At 49.0% G+C, this 22,315-nt stretch overlaps 1 protein-coding gene across 2 annotated transcripts in view; it reads left to right on the plus strand.

Moving 5' to 3' along the window:
- The window catches only part of LOC135511930 (fatty acid synthase-like), a 57,875-nt gene that overhangs the window by 6,352 nt on the left and 29,208 nt on the right, over positions 1-22,315 (plus strand). Inside the window, exons 1-14 of one of the 2 annotated variants that reach the window (XM_064933459.1) lie at positions 6,882-6,931; positions 8,045-8,189; positions 9,347-9,499; positions 9,722-9,895; positions 10,678-10,878; positions 11,058-11,180; positions 12,111-12,226; positions 12,356-12,490; positions 12,606-13,092; positions 13,331-13,518; positions 13,717-13,906; positions 13,979-14,073; positions 14,241-14,375; positions 14,537-14,740. In XM_064933459.1, the coding sequence (XP_064789531.1) occupies positions 8,063-8,189; positions 9,347-9,499; positions 9,722-9,895; positions 10,678-10,878; positions 11,058-11,180; positions 12,111-12,226; positions 12,356-12,490; positions 12,606-13,092; positions 13,331-13,518; positions 13,717-13,906; positions 13,979-14,073; positions 14,241-14,375; positions 14,537-14,740 (2,328 nt within the window). In that variant the 5' untranslated portion in view covers positions 6,882-6,931; positions 8,045-8,062. Of the gene's footprint in view, positions 1-6,881; positions 6,932-8,044; positions 8,190-9,346; positions 9,500-9,721; positions 9,896-10,677; positions 10,879-11,057; positions 11,181-12,110; positions 12,227-12,355; positions 12,491-12,605; positions 13,093-13,330; positions 13,519-13,716; positions 13,907-13,978; positions 14,074-14,240; positions 14,376-14,536; positions 14,741-22,315 lie in introns of those variants that run through there. The other variant, XM_064933458.1, reaches the window with a different exon arrangement.

Genomic DNA, 22,315 nt, shown 5'->3' on the forward strand with positions numbered 1-22,315 from the left:
GTGAAGGATGCTTTGTTGCGAAATAGGAAGCCAATTCTATATTTAACTTTGGATTGGAGATGTTTGATGTGGGTCTGGAAGGAGAGTTTATAGTCTCACCAGACACCTAGGTATTTGTAGTTGTCCACGTATTCTAAGTCAGAGCCGTCCAGAGTAGTGATGTTGGACAGGCGGGCAGGTAGCGATCGGTTGAAGAGCATGCATTTACTTTTACTTGTATTTAAGAGCAATTGGAGGCCACGGGAGGAGAGTTGTATGGCATTGAAGCTAGCCTGGAGGGTTGTTAACACAGTGTCCAAAGAAGGGCCAGAAGTATACAGAATGGTGTCGTCTGCGTAGAGGTGGATCAGAGGCTCACCAGCAGCAAGAGCGACCTCATTGATGTATACAGAGAAGAGAGTCGGTCCAAGAATTGAACCCTGTGGCACCCCCATAGACTGCCAGAGGTCCGGACAGCAGACCCTCCGATTTGACACACTGAACTCTATCAGAGAAGTAGTTGGTGAACCAGGCGAGGCAATCATTGAAGAAACCAAGGCTGTTGAGTCTGCCGATGAGGATGTGGTGATTGACAAGAGTCGAAAGCCTTGACCAGATAAATGAATACGGCTGCACAGTAATGTTTCTTATCGATGGCGGTTAAGATATCGTTTAGGACCTTGAACGTGGCTGAGGTGCACCCATGACCAGCTCTGAAACCAGATTGCATAGCAGAGAAGGTATGATGAGATTCGAAATGGTCGGTAATCTGTTTGTTGACTTGGCTTTCGAAGACCTTTAGAAAGGCATGATAGGATAGATCTAGGTCTGTAGCAGTTTGGGTCAAGAGTGTCCCCCCCTTTGAAGAGGGGGATGACCGCAGCTGCTTTCCAATCTTGGGGAATCTCAGACGACATGAAAGAGAGGTTGAACAGGCTAGTAATAGGGGTGGCAACAATTTCGGCAGATAATTTTAGAAAGAAAGGGTCCAGATTGTCTAGCCTGGCTAATTTGTAGGGGTCCAGATTTTGCAGCTCTTTCAGAACATCAGCTGAACGGATTTGGGAAAAGGAGAAATGGGGAAGGCTTGGGCGAGTTGCTGTGGAGGGTGCAGTGCTGTTGACCGGGGTAGGAGTAGCCAGGTGGAAAGCATGGCCAGCCGTAGAAAAATGCTTATTGAAATTCTCAATTATGGTGGATTTATCAGTGGTGACAGTGTTTCCTATCTCCAGTGCAGTGGGCAGCTGGGAGGAGGTGTTCTTATTCTCCATGGACTCTACAGTGTCCCAGAACTTTTTTGAGTTAGTGTTGCAGGATGCAAATTTCTGCTTGAAAAAGCTAGCCTTGGCTTTTCTAACTGTCTGTGTATAATGGTTTCTAGCTTCCCTGAACAGCTGCATATCACGGGGCTGTTCGATGCTAATGCAGAACGCCATAGGATATTTTTGTGTTGGTTAACCTCTCTGGGACACCCGACACGCAAGCGTCCCACCTTGCCAACAATAAATGCAAATGCGCTACACCAAATGCTAATAGCACTCGTGAAAACTCAAACGTTCATTAAAACTCACATGCAGGGTACTCAATTCAAGCTACACTCGTTGTGAATCTAGCCAACGAGTCAGATTTTTAAAATGCTTTTCGGCGAAAGCATGAGAAGCTATTATCTGATAGCATGCAACACCCCGAAATACCAGAAGGGGACGTAAACAAAAGAATTAGCGTAGCCGGCACTACACAAAACGCAGAAATAAAATATAAAACATTCATTACCTTTGACGAGCTTCTTTGTTGGCACTCCTCTATGTCCCATAAACATCACAATTGGGTATTTTTTTTTCGATTAAATCGGTCCTTGAATACCCAAAATGTCAATTTATGAAGACCGTCAGATCCAGGAAAAACACAGTTTTTAAACGCAACGTTATTTTTTAAAATTAAAAAAGTTGCCTATAAATTTTGACAAAACACTTCAAACTACTTCTGTAATCCAACTTTAGGTATTAGTAAACGTTAATAAACAATCAAATTGATCACGAAGCGATCTGTATTCAATAGGCACAAGTTTGGAAAACGTAGCCCACTTTTCCGGTTGCATTTTTCCCAGCTGTGGACGTGAAAACCGGATGTGGCTATTACTCAGATGACCAAGGATTTAGTTGCATCGAAATCACAACACTGGCGACATCGTGTGGAAGCTGTAGGAACTGTAATCCCATCCTTAAGTATTTTTCCTTCCAATAGACAATACATAGACTGGCGGATTGATTTTTTTCTCAGTCGATTTTGTGATCAGGTTTCCTTGCGATTTTGACCACGGAACTCGTTCTGTTGTACAGTGTCTTGCGAAAGTATTCGGCCCCCTTGAACTTTGCGACCTTTTGCCACATTTCACCCTTCAAACAAAGATATAAAACTGTATTTTTTTGTGAAGAATCAACAACAAGTGGGACACAATCATGAAGTGGAACGACATTTATTGCATATTTCTAACTTTTTTAACAAATCAAAAACTGAAAAATTGGGCGTGCAAAATTATTCAGCCCCTTTACTTTCAGTGCAGCAAACTCTCTCCAGAAGTTCAGTGAGGATCTCTGAATGATCCAATGTTGACCTAAATGACTAATGATGATAAATACAATCCACCTGTGTGTAATCAAGTCTCCGTAAAAATGCACATGCACTGTGATAGTCTCAGAGGTATACATCAAAAAATTACATGGAATCATAACACTCATCTCAACAGGCAAATATCATGGGGTAGCCTAGTGGTTAGAGCATTGGACGAGTAACCAGAAAGAAGGTTGCAAGTTCAAATCCCTGAGCTGACAAGGTACAAATCTGCCGTTCTGCCCCTGAACAGGCAGTTGACCCACTGTTCCTAGGCCAACATTGAAAATAAGAATTTGTTCTTAACTGACTTGTCTAGTAAAATAAAGGTTAAAAAAAGGCATCATAATTAATACACACAAATATCATGATGTTATCATAAGGTGCCAGATAACTCAAACCAAGTATATTTCTGTGTATCTTAGGCACCTTTGGATCTGTCTGTGTCCTCCCGACTGGTGGTTATTTTTTTAAACAAACTAAATCTGCTTCTCTGCATCTCTGTGTAAAAGCTTGAAAGGATGTGAGTCTTATTCTGTATGTTTAGTAATTTTGTGCTATACGGAAGTCTAGCAACCTTGCCAGCAGGCATGCCAGCTAAGATGGTTAGACAAGCTACTCTAACTTGATTGAAGCCTGAAATAGCTTGGTAGTTAGGTTCCCATCTCCCAACCTCAACTATCTAGCTGGCCAGCCAAAACCAACTTCATAAAATTGCAATAGTGGCTGGTATTGCAGACAAACATGTATTTATCAAAAAGGAATCAATAGGTTACATAAATCAAATGAATTTACACACGAGTCCTGTCCATCACCAGCACCTAAAATCAAATCAAACTCTGTGTGTCACTTTACACTCTCTCTCTCTCTCTCTCCACTGATGATACTGTCTGCACACACTGGTGTATCTAGTGTCCTGCCAAGCATACCTTTGGTCCATGGAGCACCTTGGAAGGAACCACCTACTGGGGGGGACTCTGCCTGGTCCAGTCATCGTGCCCCCTCTGCAAAATACCGCTGACAGATCATTTTAGAAATGATTAGTACCAAACGTGGGCTTACAAAATTAAGTTTAGTAAAAAAAAAATGTAAACAGGACAAATCTGAGGAGCTTGTGCCCCCTATGAGCGTGACACCTCTGTTAATATATTTTAATGTTGAATAAATTAATGTGAAATTGTATTTCAGAATGAAGACTTACTCCATACTTTAGAGCACACTAGAAGGAGTATAATGACACCAAGATGTTGTCTGTGCCATATACGGTTCATAGGGTCTTAGAGGACACATGTATAGGTCGAAAATTAAAATTTCTTCATGGATTTTGTCAAAGGGTTTGTGATACAAATGTAGAAAGCATGTTAAACATCCTTCCTCCCAAATGAAGTTCCTATGTGAGAATTGCCGGAACAATCTGCGATACCAAAAATATTTTCCGTTCCCGCTGGCGTGGATTCGGCCGTTACGTTAAATGGGACGCTGTGGAAGGAAGGGGACTCTGTTCCATTCTCATTTAATTTTGTAGAGTTATCAGGGGAAGGTAGATATGCGTCAGTGGACTGACACAGACACACTGGCTCACAAACTCACTGGGCTCTTTGTATTCAGATGTTACACACACACATAGCAGCCAATCATCTGGTGTTATGATAATATGCTGCATTCACAGCAGCTAATTTTTATTTATTTAACCTTTTTTTAACTAGGCAAGTCAGTTAAGAACAAATTGTTATTTTACAATGACGGCCTCCCAGATGGCCTTACCAGAAGGTCTCCTGCTGGGACGGGGGCTGGGATTGAAAATAACTGATGTCAGAAGGTGAATTCACCAATTTGTTAGTCGCTCTGGATAAGAGCGTCTGCTAAATGACTTAAATGTAAATGTTAAATGAACTAAATAAATCAAATATAAATATTGGACCAAACACACAGCACGACATGAGACAACACTACATAGAGAACTAAGAAGACAACGACACAGCATGGTAGCAACACATAACGACACGGCATGGGTAGCAACACATAACGACACGGCATGGTAGCAACACATGACGACACGGCATGGGTAGCAACACATAACGACACGGCATGGTAGCAACACATGACGACACGGCATGGTAGCAACACATGACGACACGGCATGGTAGCAACACATGACGACACGGCATGGGTAGCAACACATAACGACACGGCATGGGTAGCAACACATAACGACACGGCATGGTAGCAACACATGACGACACGGCATGGGTAGCAACACATGACGACACGGCATGGTAGCAACACATGACGACACGGCATGGTAGCAACACATGACGACACGGCATGGTAGCAACACATGACGACACGGCATGGGTAGCAACACATGACGACACGGCATGGTAGCAACACATGACGACACGGCATGGTAGCAACACATGACGACACGGCATGGTAGCAACACATGACGACACGGCATGGTAGCAACACATGACGACACGGCATGGTAGCAACACATGACGACACGGCATGGTAGCAACACATGACGACACGGCATGGTAGCAACACATGACGACACGGCATGGTAGCAACACATGACGACACGGCATGGTAGCAACACATGACGACACGGCATGGTAGCAACACATGGCGACACGGCATGGTAGCAACACATGGCGACACGGCATGGTAGCAACACATGGCGACACGGCATGGTAGCAACACATGGCGACACGGCATGGTAGCAACACATGGCGACACGGCATTGCAGCAACACATGGCGACACGGCATTGCAGCAACACATGGCGACACGGCATTGCAGCAACACATGGCGACACGGCATTGCAGCAACACAAGGCGACACGGCATTGCAGCAACACATGGCGACACGGCATTGCAGCAACACATGGCGACACGGCATTGCAGCAACACATGGCGACACGGCATTGCAGCAACACATGGCGACACGGCATTGCAGCAACACATGGCGACACGGCATTGCAGCAACACATGGCGACACGGCATGGCAGCAACACATGGCGACACGGCATGGCAGCAACACATGGCGACACGGCATGGCAGCACAAAACATGATACAAACATTATTGGGCACAGACAACCGCACAAAGGGAAAGAAGGTAGAGACAACAATACATCACGCGAAGCAGCCACAACTGTCAGTAAGAGTGTCCATGATTGAGTCTTTGAATGAAAAGATGGAGATAAAACTGCCCAGTTTGAGTGTTTGTTGCAACTCTTTCCAGTCGCTAGCTGCAGTGAACTGAAAAGAGGAGCGACCCAGGGATGTGTGCTTTGGGGACCTTTAACAGAATGTGACTGGCAGAACGGGTGTTGTATGTGGAGGATGAGGGCTGCAGTAGGTATTTCAGATAGGAGGGAGTAAGGCCTAACAGGGTTTTATAAATAAGCATCAACCAGTGGGTCTTGCGATGGGGAACACAGAGATGACCAGTTTATAGAGGAGTATAGAGTGCAGTGATGTGTCCTATAAGGAACACTGTTGTTATAAGAATGCTGCATTCACAGCAGCCAATCATCTGGTGTTATTAATAATAAAGAGAAACCGAACGTGCTGTCCTTGTCTCTGTATGGTACATCATCGCCACTCTTGATTGGTTAACCAGGTTAACTCTCACTGTCCGACGAGCTAACTAGGTTAACTGCGTAAAGCAGTGTTTTTCAATTCTGGTGCTGGGGACCCACAGGGTGTGCACTGTGCAGGCTTTTGTTCTAGCCCAGTAACTCATCTGTAGCCTACATGAAGACCTTGATAAGTTGAATGAGCTGGGTGGGCTGGAACAAAAGCCTGCACTTTCTATACCGTAGCTCTCTAGGATTTAAAGAGCACTGCTGTAAAACTCTTCCAAAAGAGTTCTTGGTACTGTAGGGACTGAGTTCTACTAGCTGTATGGGGGGCTCCGGTTGGTGCCCCTGCCTTGTGTGAGAGGGACAACCGTAGTCTACTGTGTGTTGGACGAGGGAACAGCTAGCTACAGCTAGGAGCAGAGCACTTCTTAGTCAACTGGGATTCACTGGTTGGCCAATCCCCTGCTGTCTCATTGGTTGGCTGGCCTGCATGGAATTGCCTGTCCCAGAAACCAGGAACAAAGTTTGAGCTGGATGATGAGTTGACTCTACTGTTCACTTGCTCTCGACTGCTCACACAGAGTAGCCTACCATCTCTACTTCTCTTCTTAAACCGATGCAGATATTGACCCCTCCCTCTGTCTCAGTGAGTGTTGCCCAGCCCGGTGCTGTCGCCTGCGGTGAACTAGCTGGTTTATAATGCTGGGCTGAACGTGACCTTGTGTTATAGAGGCTTTCATGGCTGGTTTCCACAAGGTAATGCAGACCCTCCTTGCTGCCTGGTCAAGCAGTTACAGAGAATCTATTGTCAGTCTAATAAGATGCCTTGCAGGGGGTGAGGGAGTTTATAGCCGCCGGCTACTGTCTGTCCGTGTGGCTGCAAGCACTGACATGTTTGTGTGGGGAATGGGAACGCCACAATAGAGTTGTTTTTTGTCTAGACTTTTATGTCTCCTCTCTTCATTTCTTTAAATTGTCTCGGTCTCCACTTCCCTACTCCGAGTTCACCATTTTCTCATGCTGTAGTTTTCTGATTATCTGTGGTGCTGCTGCCATCTTGCACCAGTTCTTGTGTAATAGATTGTGTGTCAATGAAATGACAGTAATGTGGAGAAATACAGGTTAAATGAAATGACCCTCTAACTAGGATTGTGATGATACTAGTATACCTGATCTTTCCATGGCAGAAAGAGTGAAAGAAGCAGACAACTCTTTGGTCCTTTTGTCAAACAGACTATTGTGTGCTATAGCTTAAATAATGTTCTTAATTCATCCGCTTCATGTTTCTCAGCTGTGATTTACATGTTGTTATTTAACTCGGCAAGTCAGTTAAGAACAAATTCTTATTTACGATGATGTCCAAACCCGGATGATGCTGGGCCAATTGTGCCTCGAATCGAACCAGGGTCTGTAGTGACGCCTCTACGACTGAGATGCCTTAGACTGTAGCGCCACTCGGGAGCCCCACAATAAAGACTGAAAAGCACTTTCCCATCGGGCAAGTCAGGAGCATTTCTTTGATTTTGGTTGCCTTGGTGTTAATTAGCTATTCACCTGCAGAAGTAGCATGTATTGCCTGCGTTTCACATAGACACGGAATCAGAAAGATCACTATTGGAATTCTTTTATATTTTGGTTGTCATCAGTAAAATACATTCTCAGAGCAGGCTCAACTTGTCTGTCTCCACTTTAAGCGGGAGGAACCCGAAAGATCAGTTTTAGGCTACTGGAGGTAGGCTCCACTTGTTTCGACAGCTCCATTCACTTGCCCCAGGCAATAAGGCAACTCTTAATGTCAATCCCTGCTTCTGAGTATCGTGATACTGGTACCTTGTCAACACTACTTCTAACGCTCTCTCTCTCCCACAGTAACCCTTCCTTCCCAGGATGGAGGAGATTGTTGTAGCAGGGATATCGGGCCGCCTTCCTGAGTCGGACAACCTGGAGGAATTCTGGGAGAACCTCTTCAATGGGGTTGACATGGTAACAGAAGATGACCGACGGTGGAAGCCAGGTGAGCCCCTGTGACCTTTCCATGACCCGGACTATTATGACCCACAAACATCAGACTTGTTGCTGTTGTTTATTTCAAAATCATTTGAACTCTGAAAGGACTCTGAAAACCTCAGACTGACACACAGGCTACCTTGCATCCCAGCGTTCTGCTCTGTAAACTGATGAGTAGCTTGTTGTATCCTGATGTGCGTGTACTGCCTAGTCCTGGATGTTGCATCAACCACATGACAGGAAATACTTCCCTTCCCGAGAAGAACATTCTGATCACAGACCTGGTTAGCTGTACTTTGCATCACCATCAATGTCAGCAGTTCAATGAGTAGAATGCTGAATGCTTCCTCCACAGGCCTTACTGGCCCATTCAGTCAGTGCCCAGCACCCACTACCCACATGAAGTAACCCACATGAACACAAATGAACCCTGGCTAGCGCTGGTGGCCATTAGCTGTAAGATGAGCCTTTGATGTGTGAGACTGTGAGAGAGTTGCTCTGTAGTCACTGAAGGAGTTTTGTGTCTGTCTGCTCTGCTGCCGTTGCTGTTCACCACCTGGCTGGGGTGCTGGGCTGTTGGCACTGCTTCTCCTTCGTGGCTTGGCTTGCTTAGATTCTCTCTCATCTCTCTCTCTCTCTCTCTCTCTCTCTCTCTCTCTCTCTCTCTCTCTCTCTCTCCTCTGCCTAATTCACTCCCTCTTTATTTCCTCTCTTGTTTTGCCTTTCTCTCCATATTTTTCTTCTTAGCCCCGTCTCACCTCCGTAGCTCTCTCTCTCTCTCTCTCTCCCTCTCTCTCTCTTTTTCCTCTCTGTGAATAGCACCTCTCATCAGTCAGTGCCTGGCAACCAGCTAAAGCTCGCATTCATGTGCAAAAAGGCCCTGGGCTGATGGCACCTCAACCCTAAGACCACACACCACAGGAGAGGAGGGAAAGAAGGGAGGAGAGGGCCTTGTATGCTGCATAGAAACACTGAGAGGAATGAACAGTCCTGCTTTAGATGTGTGTGTGAAACTATGACATTCATTCACTATTACATTCATGTCCCATGAATCTGTTCAGATGATCCAGTCAGTGACTACAGGTAGAACATGATGACTGGGACACGCGGTGACATGGTTATTTATCCCTTAATGCTCACTGTGCCATTCCCATTCATTCCTAGGTCTGTACGGTCTTCCCAAGAGGAACGGCAAGCTGAAGGATATCAGCCGGTTCGATGCTGCGTTCTTCGGGGTCCATCCCAAACAGGCCCACACCATGGACCCTCAGCTTCGCCTCATGCTGGAGATTGCCTACGAAGCCATTGTAGACGGAGGTGAGGAGAGGGATGAGTAGATGTGTATAGATACATTTTACTGTGTCTCTCTTTTACAAAGATTTCCAAATAAAATGTATTTGTTTATTTGGATCCCTGTGAATAGCTGTTACTAACAGCTGCTCTTCCTGTCATCCATAGATGACATTATCCACATGTCAAAAAGTGAATGTTTCAACGCTCATAGACCTGTGTGTGAGATTAGTTAATGTGTGTGTACAGGTCTGAACCCGACAGAGCTGCGTGGCAGCAGGACAGGTGTTTACATTGGGGTGAGCGGCTCGGAGGCGGGCGAGGCCTTCAGCAGAGACCCCGAGGAGTTGCTAGGATACAGCATGACGGGCTGCCAGCGTGCCATGTTTGCCAACCGTCTGTCCTACTTCTTTGACTTCAATGGTATGACCTCATCTAGCACGGCTGTGGCTTCTCTTAAGCTCTTATGGTATCAGCTGTCATCAAAAAGATAATCTTATCCTTAACTGAACATTCTCCTGTGTTTGTCTCATCTCTCTCTGTCCCCCTCTCTCACCATCTCTCTCTCTCACCATCTCTCTCTCCGTCTCTCTCACCATCTCTCTCTCCGTCTCTCCGTCCCTCTCTCTGTCCCTCTCTCTCTCCGTCTCTCTGTCCCTCTCTCTCTCCGTCTCTCTGTCCCTCTCTCTCTCCGTCTCTCTGTCCCTCTCTCTCTCCGTCTCTCTGTCCCTCTCTCTGTCCGTCTCTCTGTCCCTCTCTCTGTCCGTCTCTCTGTCCCTCTCTCTCTCCGTCTCTCTGTCCCTCTCTCTGTCCGTCTCTCTGTCCCTCTCTCTCACCGTCTCTCTGTCCCTCTCTCTGTCCCTCTCTCGCCCCCTCTCTCGCCCCCTCTCTCTCTCTCGCCCCCTCTCTCTCTCTCGCCCCCTCTCTCTCTCGCCCCCGCTCTCTCTCTCGCCCCCTCTCTCTCTCTCTCTCGCCCCCGCTCTCTCTCTCGCCCCCGCTCTCTCTCTCTCTCTCGCCCCCTCTCTCTCTCTCTCTCGCCCCCTCTCGCTCTCTCTCTCGCCCCCTCTCGCTCTCTCTCTCGCTCTCTCTCGCCCCCGCTCGCTCTCTCTCTCGCCCCCGCTCGCTCTCTCTCGCCCCCGCTCGCTCTCTCTCTCGCCCCCGCTCGCTCTCTCTCTCGCCCCCGCTCGCTCTCTCTGTCCCTCCAGGGCCTAGCACAGCAATCGACACTGCCTGCTCCTCCAGCCTATTGGCTTTGGAGAACGCCTTCAATGCCATTCGCCACGGACACTGTGACTCCGCCCTGGTGGGAGGGGTCAACCTGCTGCTCAAGCCAAACACCTCGGTGCAGTTCATGAAGCTGGGCATGCTCAGTCCGGACGGAACCTGCAAGTCCTTCGACTCCTCAGGTAAGAGGGTGAGAGACCTGGGTTGTGTTCGGAATGTGGCAGTGTGCAGCATTAAATGTTGGAGATAAAATGCTTCTCATGCTGAAAGCACACCCGCATACAGCAGAACTATTATCTGGTTTGGCCCTGAAAGCACACTAACATTACTTTCTGGTGCGGTCCTCTATGTGTTCCCCCAGGAAACGGGTACTGTCGTTCAGAGGCTGCAGTGGCGGTGCTTTTGACCAGACGCTCCATGGCTAAGAGGGTATACGCCACGGTACTCAACGCTGGTAACAACACTGACGGATACAAGGAGCAGGGTGAGAGAACGCCTCATTATAACACACCACTGAGAGTACCTGCCCAGTCTGGAATGAAACCCTGGACCTAGTCACTATCCCCAAGGTACTGAGAGGAAGAACTCTCAAACCTAGCATGGTTTCTGTCTTATATACACTTCTAGCACCTCTCTTTAACTTTTTCCACATCTAAAAGGGTTTTAATATTGTAAGTAACATTGTCATATTTCTGCCTAACTCTCTGGTAGGTTGCATATAGTTTTCACAGCAATTTTCACCCCAACGTGTGGCCTGCCTTACGTATGTGCCCTGTACTATAAATGCCAAGCAGTAACCCAGTAGAAACATACTTTTTGTGGAGAAACACAATTCCCTTGGCCTCTTATTTCCCATAATCCCTTTTGGTCTATTGTCCAATGGGTTGTGAGGCCTCACTGACCCACCCATTGTTTTCCTGATGCCCCAGTGTAACTCCCCTGTTATCTGTGGTGTACTCAGGAAGAGCCAGGTCCAACTCTTTGAAGTACAGATGGACGTACAGATGAGAGTGTAATAGAGATTCCCAGTCATTCCATACCACACTTCACCCCCATGCCCCCCTCCCTCTGCTCTGCCAAGTCTGTCTGCCTGTCACACACAACAGTAAACACACTCCCAGACTGGTGATCCAGTCACAACGTACTGGCCTGCCGTATTTTGAAGATCAGGCCGGCCCCATTCTTAGCTCCTCCGGGGTGATGTTTCCCCCAGGTACAGATCTAGGATCAGCTTCCCCTTACTCAAACCTTTACCATTAGTGCGGAAAATTCAAAACTGACCCGCGATCAGGGGCAACCTTACCCTACACCGCTCTTATCCATGTGGGTGACATTTATTATACAACATTACATAACAGTTCTCTATGAATGGCTACAGAAAATACCAATTAATTGATTGAAGTGTTTGTCCCAGGTGTGACGTTCCCTTCAGGTGAGATGCAGCAGAGGCTGGTACGTTCTCTCTACCAGGAGGTCAACATCACCCCTGACCAGGTGGAGTACATTGAGGCCCACGGCACCGGGACCAAGGTGAACACACACACTTGATTCATTGTTGTTGGATCATGTTCCAGAATGTTCTGTGGACGGTGTTCTGTCCCATTCCTCCCCCCTGATACATCTGGTTCCCCTGGTGACCTCAGCCCATTCTCCTTCCAGGTCGGCGACCCACAGGAAGTGAATGGGATTGTCAGTGTGTTCTGTCAATCAAAGCGTGACCCGCTGCTCATTGGGTCCACCAAGTCCAACATGGGCCACCCAGAGCCCGCCTCTGGCCTGTCTGCACTGGCCAAGGTGAGAACTGGTCTGGGTTAACCTCTAGAACACCCGTTGTCATGTACAAAATCACAATATGTGCAGGCTTTTGGCCAAGCCCAGCACTAAGACATGTCTCTCTCTCTCCCTCCAGGTCGTGTTGTCTCTGGAGCGAGGTGTGTGGGCTCCCAACATCCACTACAACAGCCCCAACACCGACATCCCTGCCCTTAGTGACGGCCGCCTCCGCGTCGTCAACGAGCCCATACCAGTCCGCGGCGGCATCGTTGGCATCAACTCCTTCGGATTTGGAGGCTCCAACGTTCATGTGATCCTCCGCCCCCCTGGTTTTGACACCCCAAAAAACATCAAAGCGCCTCCCAAGATCCCCTCTGAGTCCTCTCCAGTACCCAGGCTCCTCCAGGCCTGCGGGCGCACAGAGGAGGCTGTCTCCACCCTCCTCAGCAAGGGGAAGGAACACTCGGGCAATGACAACTTCCTGTGTCTGCTGAACGAGGTGTCTGGGGTGCCCACAGCGGGGATGCCCTACAGGGGCTACGCTCTGATTGGCTCCAAGGATGATGTCACAGAGGTGCAGAAGAATGAGGCCACGCCCCGACCACTGTGGTACGTCTGCTCAGGTAAGAGAGAGGACTGGGTAGGAGAGGAAATGAGAAGTTGCCTCTAACCACTGCTTCAGGGTCAGATGTAACAATTATTCAACCCTTAACCTAATGGTTGGTGTTAGTGTTAGGGTTGGGGGCAGGGGGCAGGATAATGTGTTCCTAGATCTGTGGTTAAGGGCAACTTCTACCTCGAGTGATGACAGCAAAGAGGTTTAAGAGAGAGGTGTGTGTGTGTGTGTTGTGTATATCTCAGGTATGGGCACCCAGTGGGGTGGGATGGGGCGCAGTCTGATGCAACTGCCAGACTTTCGGGAGTCCATCTTGCGTTCGGACATAGCATTGAAGGACACAGGGATGTGTGTGTCCAGTCTGCTCATGGAGGCTGATGAGAGCACCTTCGAGGACACAGTCCAAGCCTTCGTAGGCCTCGCTGCCATACAGGTACGCTGGTGCAGTCGTCTTAACTAAGAGCAGACCACCATTTTTACAGAAGGAGGGGCACCATTTTAACTAAGAGGAAGGGGGAAATAGCACTGAAACCAAAAGGCTATGGCCTCCAAAGGCCACACAATGCCTCTGACACATCAAGGTGTTGTACTAGGTTCCTAAAGATAACCCCGGTCTGTCCCCCCCTCTCAGATCGCCCAGATTGACCTGCTCCAGAAGCTGGGTCTGCAGCCAGACGGCATTGTGGGCCACAGTGTGGGAGAGCTGGCCTGTGGCTATGCAGACGGATCCCTCAGTCACAGTGAGGCTATCCTGGCAGCCTACTGGAGAGGGAGGTCCATTAACGAGGCTAACCTGCCCCCTGGTGGCATGGCTGCAGTCGGTAAGTGTGTGTGTGTGTGTCTTTTGAATTGGGATCAGTTGGTTTGCCTCTAACTCGCTCTCTCTTCTTCAGGTCTGACCTGGGCAGAGTGTAAGGCACAATGTCCCCAGGGTGTGGTTCCAGCCTGTCACAACGCTGAAGACACCGTCACCATCTCTGGCCCTGCGGTAACACATTTTGGTCCAAATCCCTGCAGTTGTATCTATCATTAGCGTTATACATTGTCAAAGATCATTTTATACTGTTGAGACCAATTGTGTCTGTAACCTACATTTTTTGTCTGTGAAAACCATCTTCCTGAAACTGGCACTGTGTACCTGTTTTCTGTCTGCAGGAGGCAGTGAGGAGGTTTGTATCAGAGCTGAAGGAGAGTGGTGTGTTTGCCAAGGAGGTTCGTAGTGCTGGTGTAGCCTTCCATTCTTACTACATGGCCTCCATCGCTCCCGCCCTGCTGGCTGCTCTCAAGAGGGTAAGACGACGTGTGTCAAACGGTTTGGGGTTTTAACTGTCATTTCAGGAGGAGAATCTAAACTACCTTCATGAACTGAAAAATTCCTATTCACTCGAAATTCATTTAATTTCACCTGCCAAATGTACTTAATTTTGTCTCTCCCTCCTCCCCCTTTGTAGGTGATCAAGGAGCCTAAGCAGAGGTCTGCCAGGTGGATCAGTACATCTATCCCCCAGAAGGACTGGAACAGCCCGCTGGCTCTGTACTCCTCAGCAGAGTACCATTGTAATAACCTGGTCAGCCCTGTCCTCTTCCAGGAGGGCCTGAGCCTGGTGCCTGATAACGCTGTGGTTGTGGAGATAGCACCACACGCTCTGCTGCAGGTTAGACTACACACTATATAGACAGCACCACACGCTCTGCTGCAGGTTAGACTACACGCTATATAGACAGCACCACACGCTCTGCTGCAGGTTAGACTACACGCTATATAGACAGCACCACACGCTCTGCTGCAGGTTAGACTACACGCTATATAGACAGCACCACACGCTCTGCTGCAGGTTAGACTACACGCTATATAGACAGCACCACACGCTCTGCTGCAGGTTAGACTACACGCTATATAGACAGCACCACACGCTCTGCTGCAGGTTAGACTACACGCTATATAGACAGCACCACACGCTCTGCTGCAGGTTAGACTACACGCTATATAGACAGCACCACACGCTCTGCTGCAGGTTAGACTACACGCTATATAGACAGCACCACACGCTCTGCTGCAGGTTAGACTACACGCTATATAGACAGTACCACACGCTCTGCTGCAGGTTAGACTACACGCTATATAGACAGCACCACACGCTCTGCTGCAGGTTAGACTACACGCTATATAGACAGCACCACACGCTCTGCTGCAGGTTAGACTACACGCTATATAGACAGCACCACACGCTCTGCTGCAGGTTAGACTACACGCTATATAGACAGCACCACACGCTCTGCTGCAGGTTAGACTACACGCTATATAGACAGCACCACACGCTCTGCTGCAGGTTAGACTACACGCTATATAGACAGCACCACACGCTCTGCTGCAGGTTAGACTACACGCTATATAGACAGCACCACATGCACTGCTGCAGGTTAGACTACACGCTATATAGACAGCACCACACGCTCTGCTGCAGGTTAGACTACACGCTATATAGACAGCACCACACGCTCTGCTGCAGGTTAGACTACACGCTATATAGACAGCACCACACGCTCTGCTGCAGGTTAGACTACACGCTATATAGACAGCACCACATGCACTGCTGCAGGTTAGACCACATGCTATATAGACAGCACCACATGCACTGCTGCAGGTTAGACTACACGCTATATAAACAGCACCACACGCTCTGCTGCAGGTTAGACTACACGCTATATAGACAGCACCACACGCTCTGCTGCAGGTTAGACTACACGCTATATAGACAGCACCACACGCTCTGCTGCAGGTTAGACTACACGCTATATAGACAGCACCACATGCACTGCTGCAGGTTAGACTACACGCTATATAAACAGCACCACACGCTCTGCTGCAGGTTAGACCACACGCTATATAGACAGCACCACACGCTCTGCTGCAGGTTAGACTACACGCTATATAGACAGCACCACACGCTCTGCTGCAGGTTAGACTACACGCTATATAGACAGCACCACACGCTCTGCTGCAGGTTAGACTACACGCTATATAGACAGCACCACACGCTCTGCTGCAGGTTAGACTACACGCTATATAAACAGCACCACACGCTCTGCTGCAGGTTAGACTACACGCTATATAGACAGCACCACACGCTCTGCTGCAGGTTAGACCACACGCTATATAGACAGCACCACACGCTCTGCTGCAGGTTAGACTACACGCTATATAGACAGTACCACACGCTCTGCTGCAGGTTAGACTACACGCTATATAGACAGCACCACACGCTCTGCTGCAGGTTAGACTACACGCTATATAGACAGCACCACACGCTCTGCTGCAGGTTAGACTACACGCTATATAGACAGCACCACATGCACTGCTGCAGGTTAGACCACATGCTATATAGACAGCACCACACGCTCTGCTGCAGGTTAGACTACACGCTATATAGACAGCACCACATGCACTGCTGCAGGTTAGACCACATGCTATATAGACAGCACCACACGCTCTGCTGCAGGTTAGACTACACGCTATATAGACAGCACCACACGCTCTGCTGCAGGTTAGACTACACGCTATATAGACAGCACCACACGCTCTGCTGCAGGTTAGACAACACGCTATATAGACAGCACCACACGCTCTGCTGCAGGTTAGACTACACGCTATATAGACAGCACCACACGCTCTGCTGCAGGTTAGACTACACGCTATATAGACAGCACCACACGCTCTGCTGCAGGTTAGACTACACGCTATATAGACAGCACCACACGCTCTGCTGCAGGTTAGACTACACGCTATATAGACAGCACCACACGCTCTGCTGCAGGTTAGACTACACGCTATATAGACAGCACCACACGCTCTGCTGCAGGTTAGACTACACGCTATATAGACAGCACCACATGCACTGCTGCAGGTTAGACCACATGCTATATAGACAGCACCACACGCTCTGCTGCAGGTTAGACTACACGCTATATAGACAGCACCACACGCTCTGCTGCAGGTTAGACTACACGCTATATAGACAGCACCACACGCTCTGCTGCAGGTTAGACAACACGCTATATAGACAGCACCACACGCTCTGCTGCTGTTTAGACTACACGCTATATAGACAGCACCACACGCTCTGCTGCAGGTTAGACTACACGCTATATAGACAGCACCACACGCTCTGCTGCAGGTTAGACTACACGCTATATAGACAGCACCACACGCTCTGCTGCAGGTTAGACTACACGCTATATAGACAGCACCACACGCTCTGCTGCAGGTTAGACTACACGCTATATAGACAGCACCACACGCTCTGCTGCAGGTTAGACAACACGCTATATAGACAGCACCACACGCTCTGCTGCAGGTTAGACTACACGCTATATAGACAGCACCACACGCTCTGCTGCAGGTTAGACTACACGCTATATAGACAGCACCACACGCTCTGCTGCAGGTTAGACTACACGCTATATAGACAGCACCACACGCTCTGCTGCAGGTTAGACTACACGCTATATAGACAGCACCACACGCTCTGCTGCAGGTTAGACTACACGCTATATAGACAGCACCACACGCTCTGCTGCAGGTTAGACTACACGCTATATAGACAGCACCACACGCTCTGCTGCAGGTTAGACTACACGCTATATAGACAGCACCACACGCTCTGCTGCAGGTTAGACTACACGCTATATAGACAGCACCACACGCTCTGCTGCAGGTTAGACTACACGCTATATAGACAGCACCACACGCTCTGCTGCAGGTTAGACTACACGCTATATAGACAGCACCACATGCACTGCTGCAGGTTAGACCACATGCTATATAGACAGCACCACATGCACTGCTGCAGGTTAGACTACACGCTATATAAACAGCACCACACGCTCTGCTGCAGGTTAGACTACACGCTATATAGACAGCACCACACGCTCTGCTGCAGGTTAGACTACACGCTATATAGACAGCACCACACGCTCTGCTGCAGGTTAGACTACACGCTATATAGACAGCACCACATGCACTGCTGCAGGTTAGACTACACGCTATATAAACAGCACCACACGCTCTGCTGCAGGTTAGACCACACGCTATATAGACAGCACCACACGCTCTGCTGCAGGTTAGACTACACGCTATATAGACAGCACCACACGCTCTGCTGCAGGTTAGACTACACGCTATATAGACAGCACCACACGCTCTGCTGCAGGTTAGACTACACGCTATATAGACAGCACCACACGCTCTGCTGCAGGTTAGACTACACGCTATATAAACAGCACCACACGCTCTGCTGCAGGTTAGACTACACGCTATATAGACAGCACCACACGCTCTGCTGCAGGTTAGACCACACGCTATATAGACAGCACCACACGCTCTGCTGCAGGTTAGACTACACGCTATATAGACAGCACCACACGCTCTGCTGCAGGTTAGACTACACGCTATATAGACAGCACCACACGCTCTGCTGCAGGTTAGACTACACGCTATATAGACAGCACCACACGCTCTGCTGCAGGTTAGACTACACGCTATATAGACAGCACCACATGCACTGCTGCAGGTTAGACCACATGCTATATAGACAGCACCACACGCTCTGCTGCAGGTTAGACTACACGCTATATAGACAGCACCACATGCACTGCTGCAGGTTAGACCACATGCTATATAGACAGCACCACACGCTCTGCTGCAGGTTAGACTACACGCTATATAGACAGCACCACACGCTCTGCTGCAGGTTAGACTACACGCTATATAGACAGCACCACACGCTCTGCTGCAGGTTAGACAACACGCTATATAGACAGCACCACACGCTCTGCTGCAGGTTAGACTACACGCTATATAGACAGCACCACACGCTCTGCTGCAGGTTAGACTACACGCTATATAGACAGCACCACACGCTCTGCTGCAGGTTAGACTACACGCTATATAGACAGCACCACACGCTCTGCTGCAGGTTAGACTACACGCTATATAGACAGCACCACACGCTCTGCTGCAGGTTAGACTACACGCTATATAGACAGCACCACACGCTCTGCTGCAGGTTAGACTACACGCTATATAGACAGCACCACACGCTCTGCTGCAGGTTAGACTACACGCTATATAGACAGCACCACACGCTCTGCTGCAGGTTAGACCACACGCTATATAGACAGCACCACACGCTCTGCTGCAGGTTAGACTACACGCTATATAGACAGCACCACACGCTCTGCTGCAGGTTAGACTACACGCTATATAGACAGCACCACACGCTCTGCTGCAGGTTAGACTACACGCTATATAGACAGCACCACACGCTCTGCTGCAGGTTAGACTACACGCTATATAGACAGCACCACACGCTCTGCTGCAGGTTAGACTACACGCTATATAGACAGCACCACACGCTCTGCTGCAGGTTAGACTACACGCTATATAGACAGCACCACACGCTCTGCTGCAGGTTAGACTACACGCTATATAGACAGCACCACACGCTCTGCTGCAGGTTAGACTACACGCTATATAGACAGCACCACACGCTCTGCTGCAGGTTAGACTACACGCTATATAGACAGCACCACACGCTCTGCTGCAGGTTAGACTACACGCTATATAGACAGCACCACACGCTCTGCTGCAGGTTAGACTACACGCTATATAGACAGCACCACACGCTCTGCTGCAGGTTAGACTACACGCTATATAGACAGCACCACACGCTCTGCTGCAGGTTAGACTACACGCTATATAGACAGCACCACACGCTCTGCTGCAGGTTAGACTACACGCTATATAGACAGCACCACACGCTCTGCTGCAGGTTAGACCACACGCTATATAGACAGCACCACACGCTCTGCTGCAGGTTAGACTACACGCTATATAGACAGCACCACACGCTCTGCTGCAGGTTAGACTACACGCTATATAGACAGCACCACACGCTCTGCTGCAGGTTAGACCACACGCTATATAGACAGCACCACACGCTCTGCTGCAGGTTAGACTACACGCTATATAGACAGCACCACACGCTCTGCTGCAGGTTAGACCACACGCTATATAGACAGCACCACACGCTCTGCTGCAGGTTAGACCACACGCTATATAGACAGCACCACACGCTCTGCTGCAGGTTAGACTACACGCTATATAGACAGCACCACACGCTCTGCTGCAGGTTAGACTACACGCTATATAGACAGCACCACACGCTCTGCTGCAGGTTAGACTACACGCTATATAGACAGCACCACACGCTCTGCTGCAGGTTAGACTACACGCTATATAGACAGCACCACACGCTCTGCTGCAGGTTAGACCACATGCTATATAGACAGCACCACACGCTCTGCTGCAGGTTAGACTACACGCTATATAGACAGCACCACACGCTCTGCTGCAGGTTAGACTACACGCTATATAGACAGCACCACACGCTCTGCTGCAGGTTAGACTACACGCTATATAGACAGCACCACACGCTCTGCTGCAGGTTAGACTACACGCTATATAGACAGCACCACACGCTCTGCTGCAGGTTAGACTACACGCTATATAGACAGCACCACACGCTCTGCTGCAGGTTAGACTACACGCTATATAGACAGCACCACACGCTCTGCTGCAGGTTAGACTACACGCTATATAGACAGCACCACACGCTCTGCTGCAGGTTAGACTACACGCTATATAGACAGCACCACACGCTCTGCTGCAGGTTAGACTACACGCTATATAGACAGCACCACACGCTCTGCTGCAGGTTAGACTACACGCTATATAGACAGCACCACACGCTCTGCTGCAGGTTAGACTACACGCTATATAGACAGCACCACACGCTCTGCTGCAGGTTAGACTACACGCTATATAGACAGCACCACACGCTCTGCTGCAGGTTAGACTACACGCTATATAGACAGCACCACACGCTCTGCTGCAGGTTAGACTACACGCTATATAGACAGCACCACACGCTCTGCTGCAGGTTAGACTACACGCTATATAGACAGCACCACACGCTCTGCTGCAGGTTAGACTACACGCTATATAGACAGCACCACACGCTCTGCTGCAGGTTAGACTACACGCTATATAGACAGCACCACACGCTCTGCTGCAGGTTAGACTACACGCTATATAGACAGCACCACACGCTCTGCTGCAGGTTAGACTACACGCTATATAGACAGCACCACACGCTCTGCTGCAGGTTAGACCACACGCTATATAGACAGCACCACACGCTCTGCTGCAGGTTAGACCACACGCTATATAGACAGCACCACACGCTCTGCTGCAGGTTAGACTACACGCTATATAGACAGCACCACACGCTCTGCTGCAGGTTAGACTACACGCTATATAGACAGCACCACACGCTCTGCTGCAGGTTAGACTACACGCTATATAGACAGCACCACACGCTCTGCTGCAGGTTAGACTACACGCTATATAGACAGCACCACACGCTCTGCTGCAGGTTAGACCACATGCTATATAGACAGCACCACACGCTCTGCTGCAGGTTAGACTACACGCTATATAGACAGCACCACACGCTCTGCTGCAGGTTAGACTACACGCTATATAGACAGCACCACACGCTCTGCTGCAGGTTAGACTACACGCTATATAGACAGCACCACACGCTCTGCTGCAGGTTAGACTACACGCTATATAGACAGCACCACACGCTCTGCTGCAGGTTAGACTACACGCTATATAGACAGCACCACACGCTCTGCTGCAGGTTAGACTACACGCTATATAGACAGCACCACACGCTCTGCTGCAGGTTAGACTACACGCTATATAGACAGCACCACACGCTCTGCTGCAGGTTAGACTACACGCTATATAGACAGCACCACACGCTCTGCTGCAGGTTAGACTACACGCTATATAGACAGCACCACACGCTCTGCTGCAGGTTAGACTACACGCTATATAGACAGCACCACACGCTCTGCTGCAGGTTAGACAGCACACTGCTGCAGGTTAGACTACACGCTATATAGACAGCACCACACGCTCTGCTGCAGGTTAGACTACACGCTATATAGACAGCACCACACGCTCTGCTGCAGGTTAGACTACACGCTATATAGACAGCACCACACGCTCTGCTGCAGGTTAGACTACACGCTATATAGACAGCACCACACGCTCTGCTGCAGGTTAGACTACACGCTATATAGACAGCACCACACGCTCT

This window comes from Oncorhynchus masou, chromosome 24, assembly GCF_036934945.1.
Source record: "Oncorhynchus masou masou isolate Uvic2021 chromosome 24, UVic_Omas_1.1, whole genome shotgun sequence".
In the NCBI taxonomy this organism is placed as follows: domain Eukaryota; kingdom Metazoa; phylum Chordata; class Actinopteri; order Salmoniformes; family Salmonidae; genus Oncorhynchus; species Oncorhynchus masou.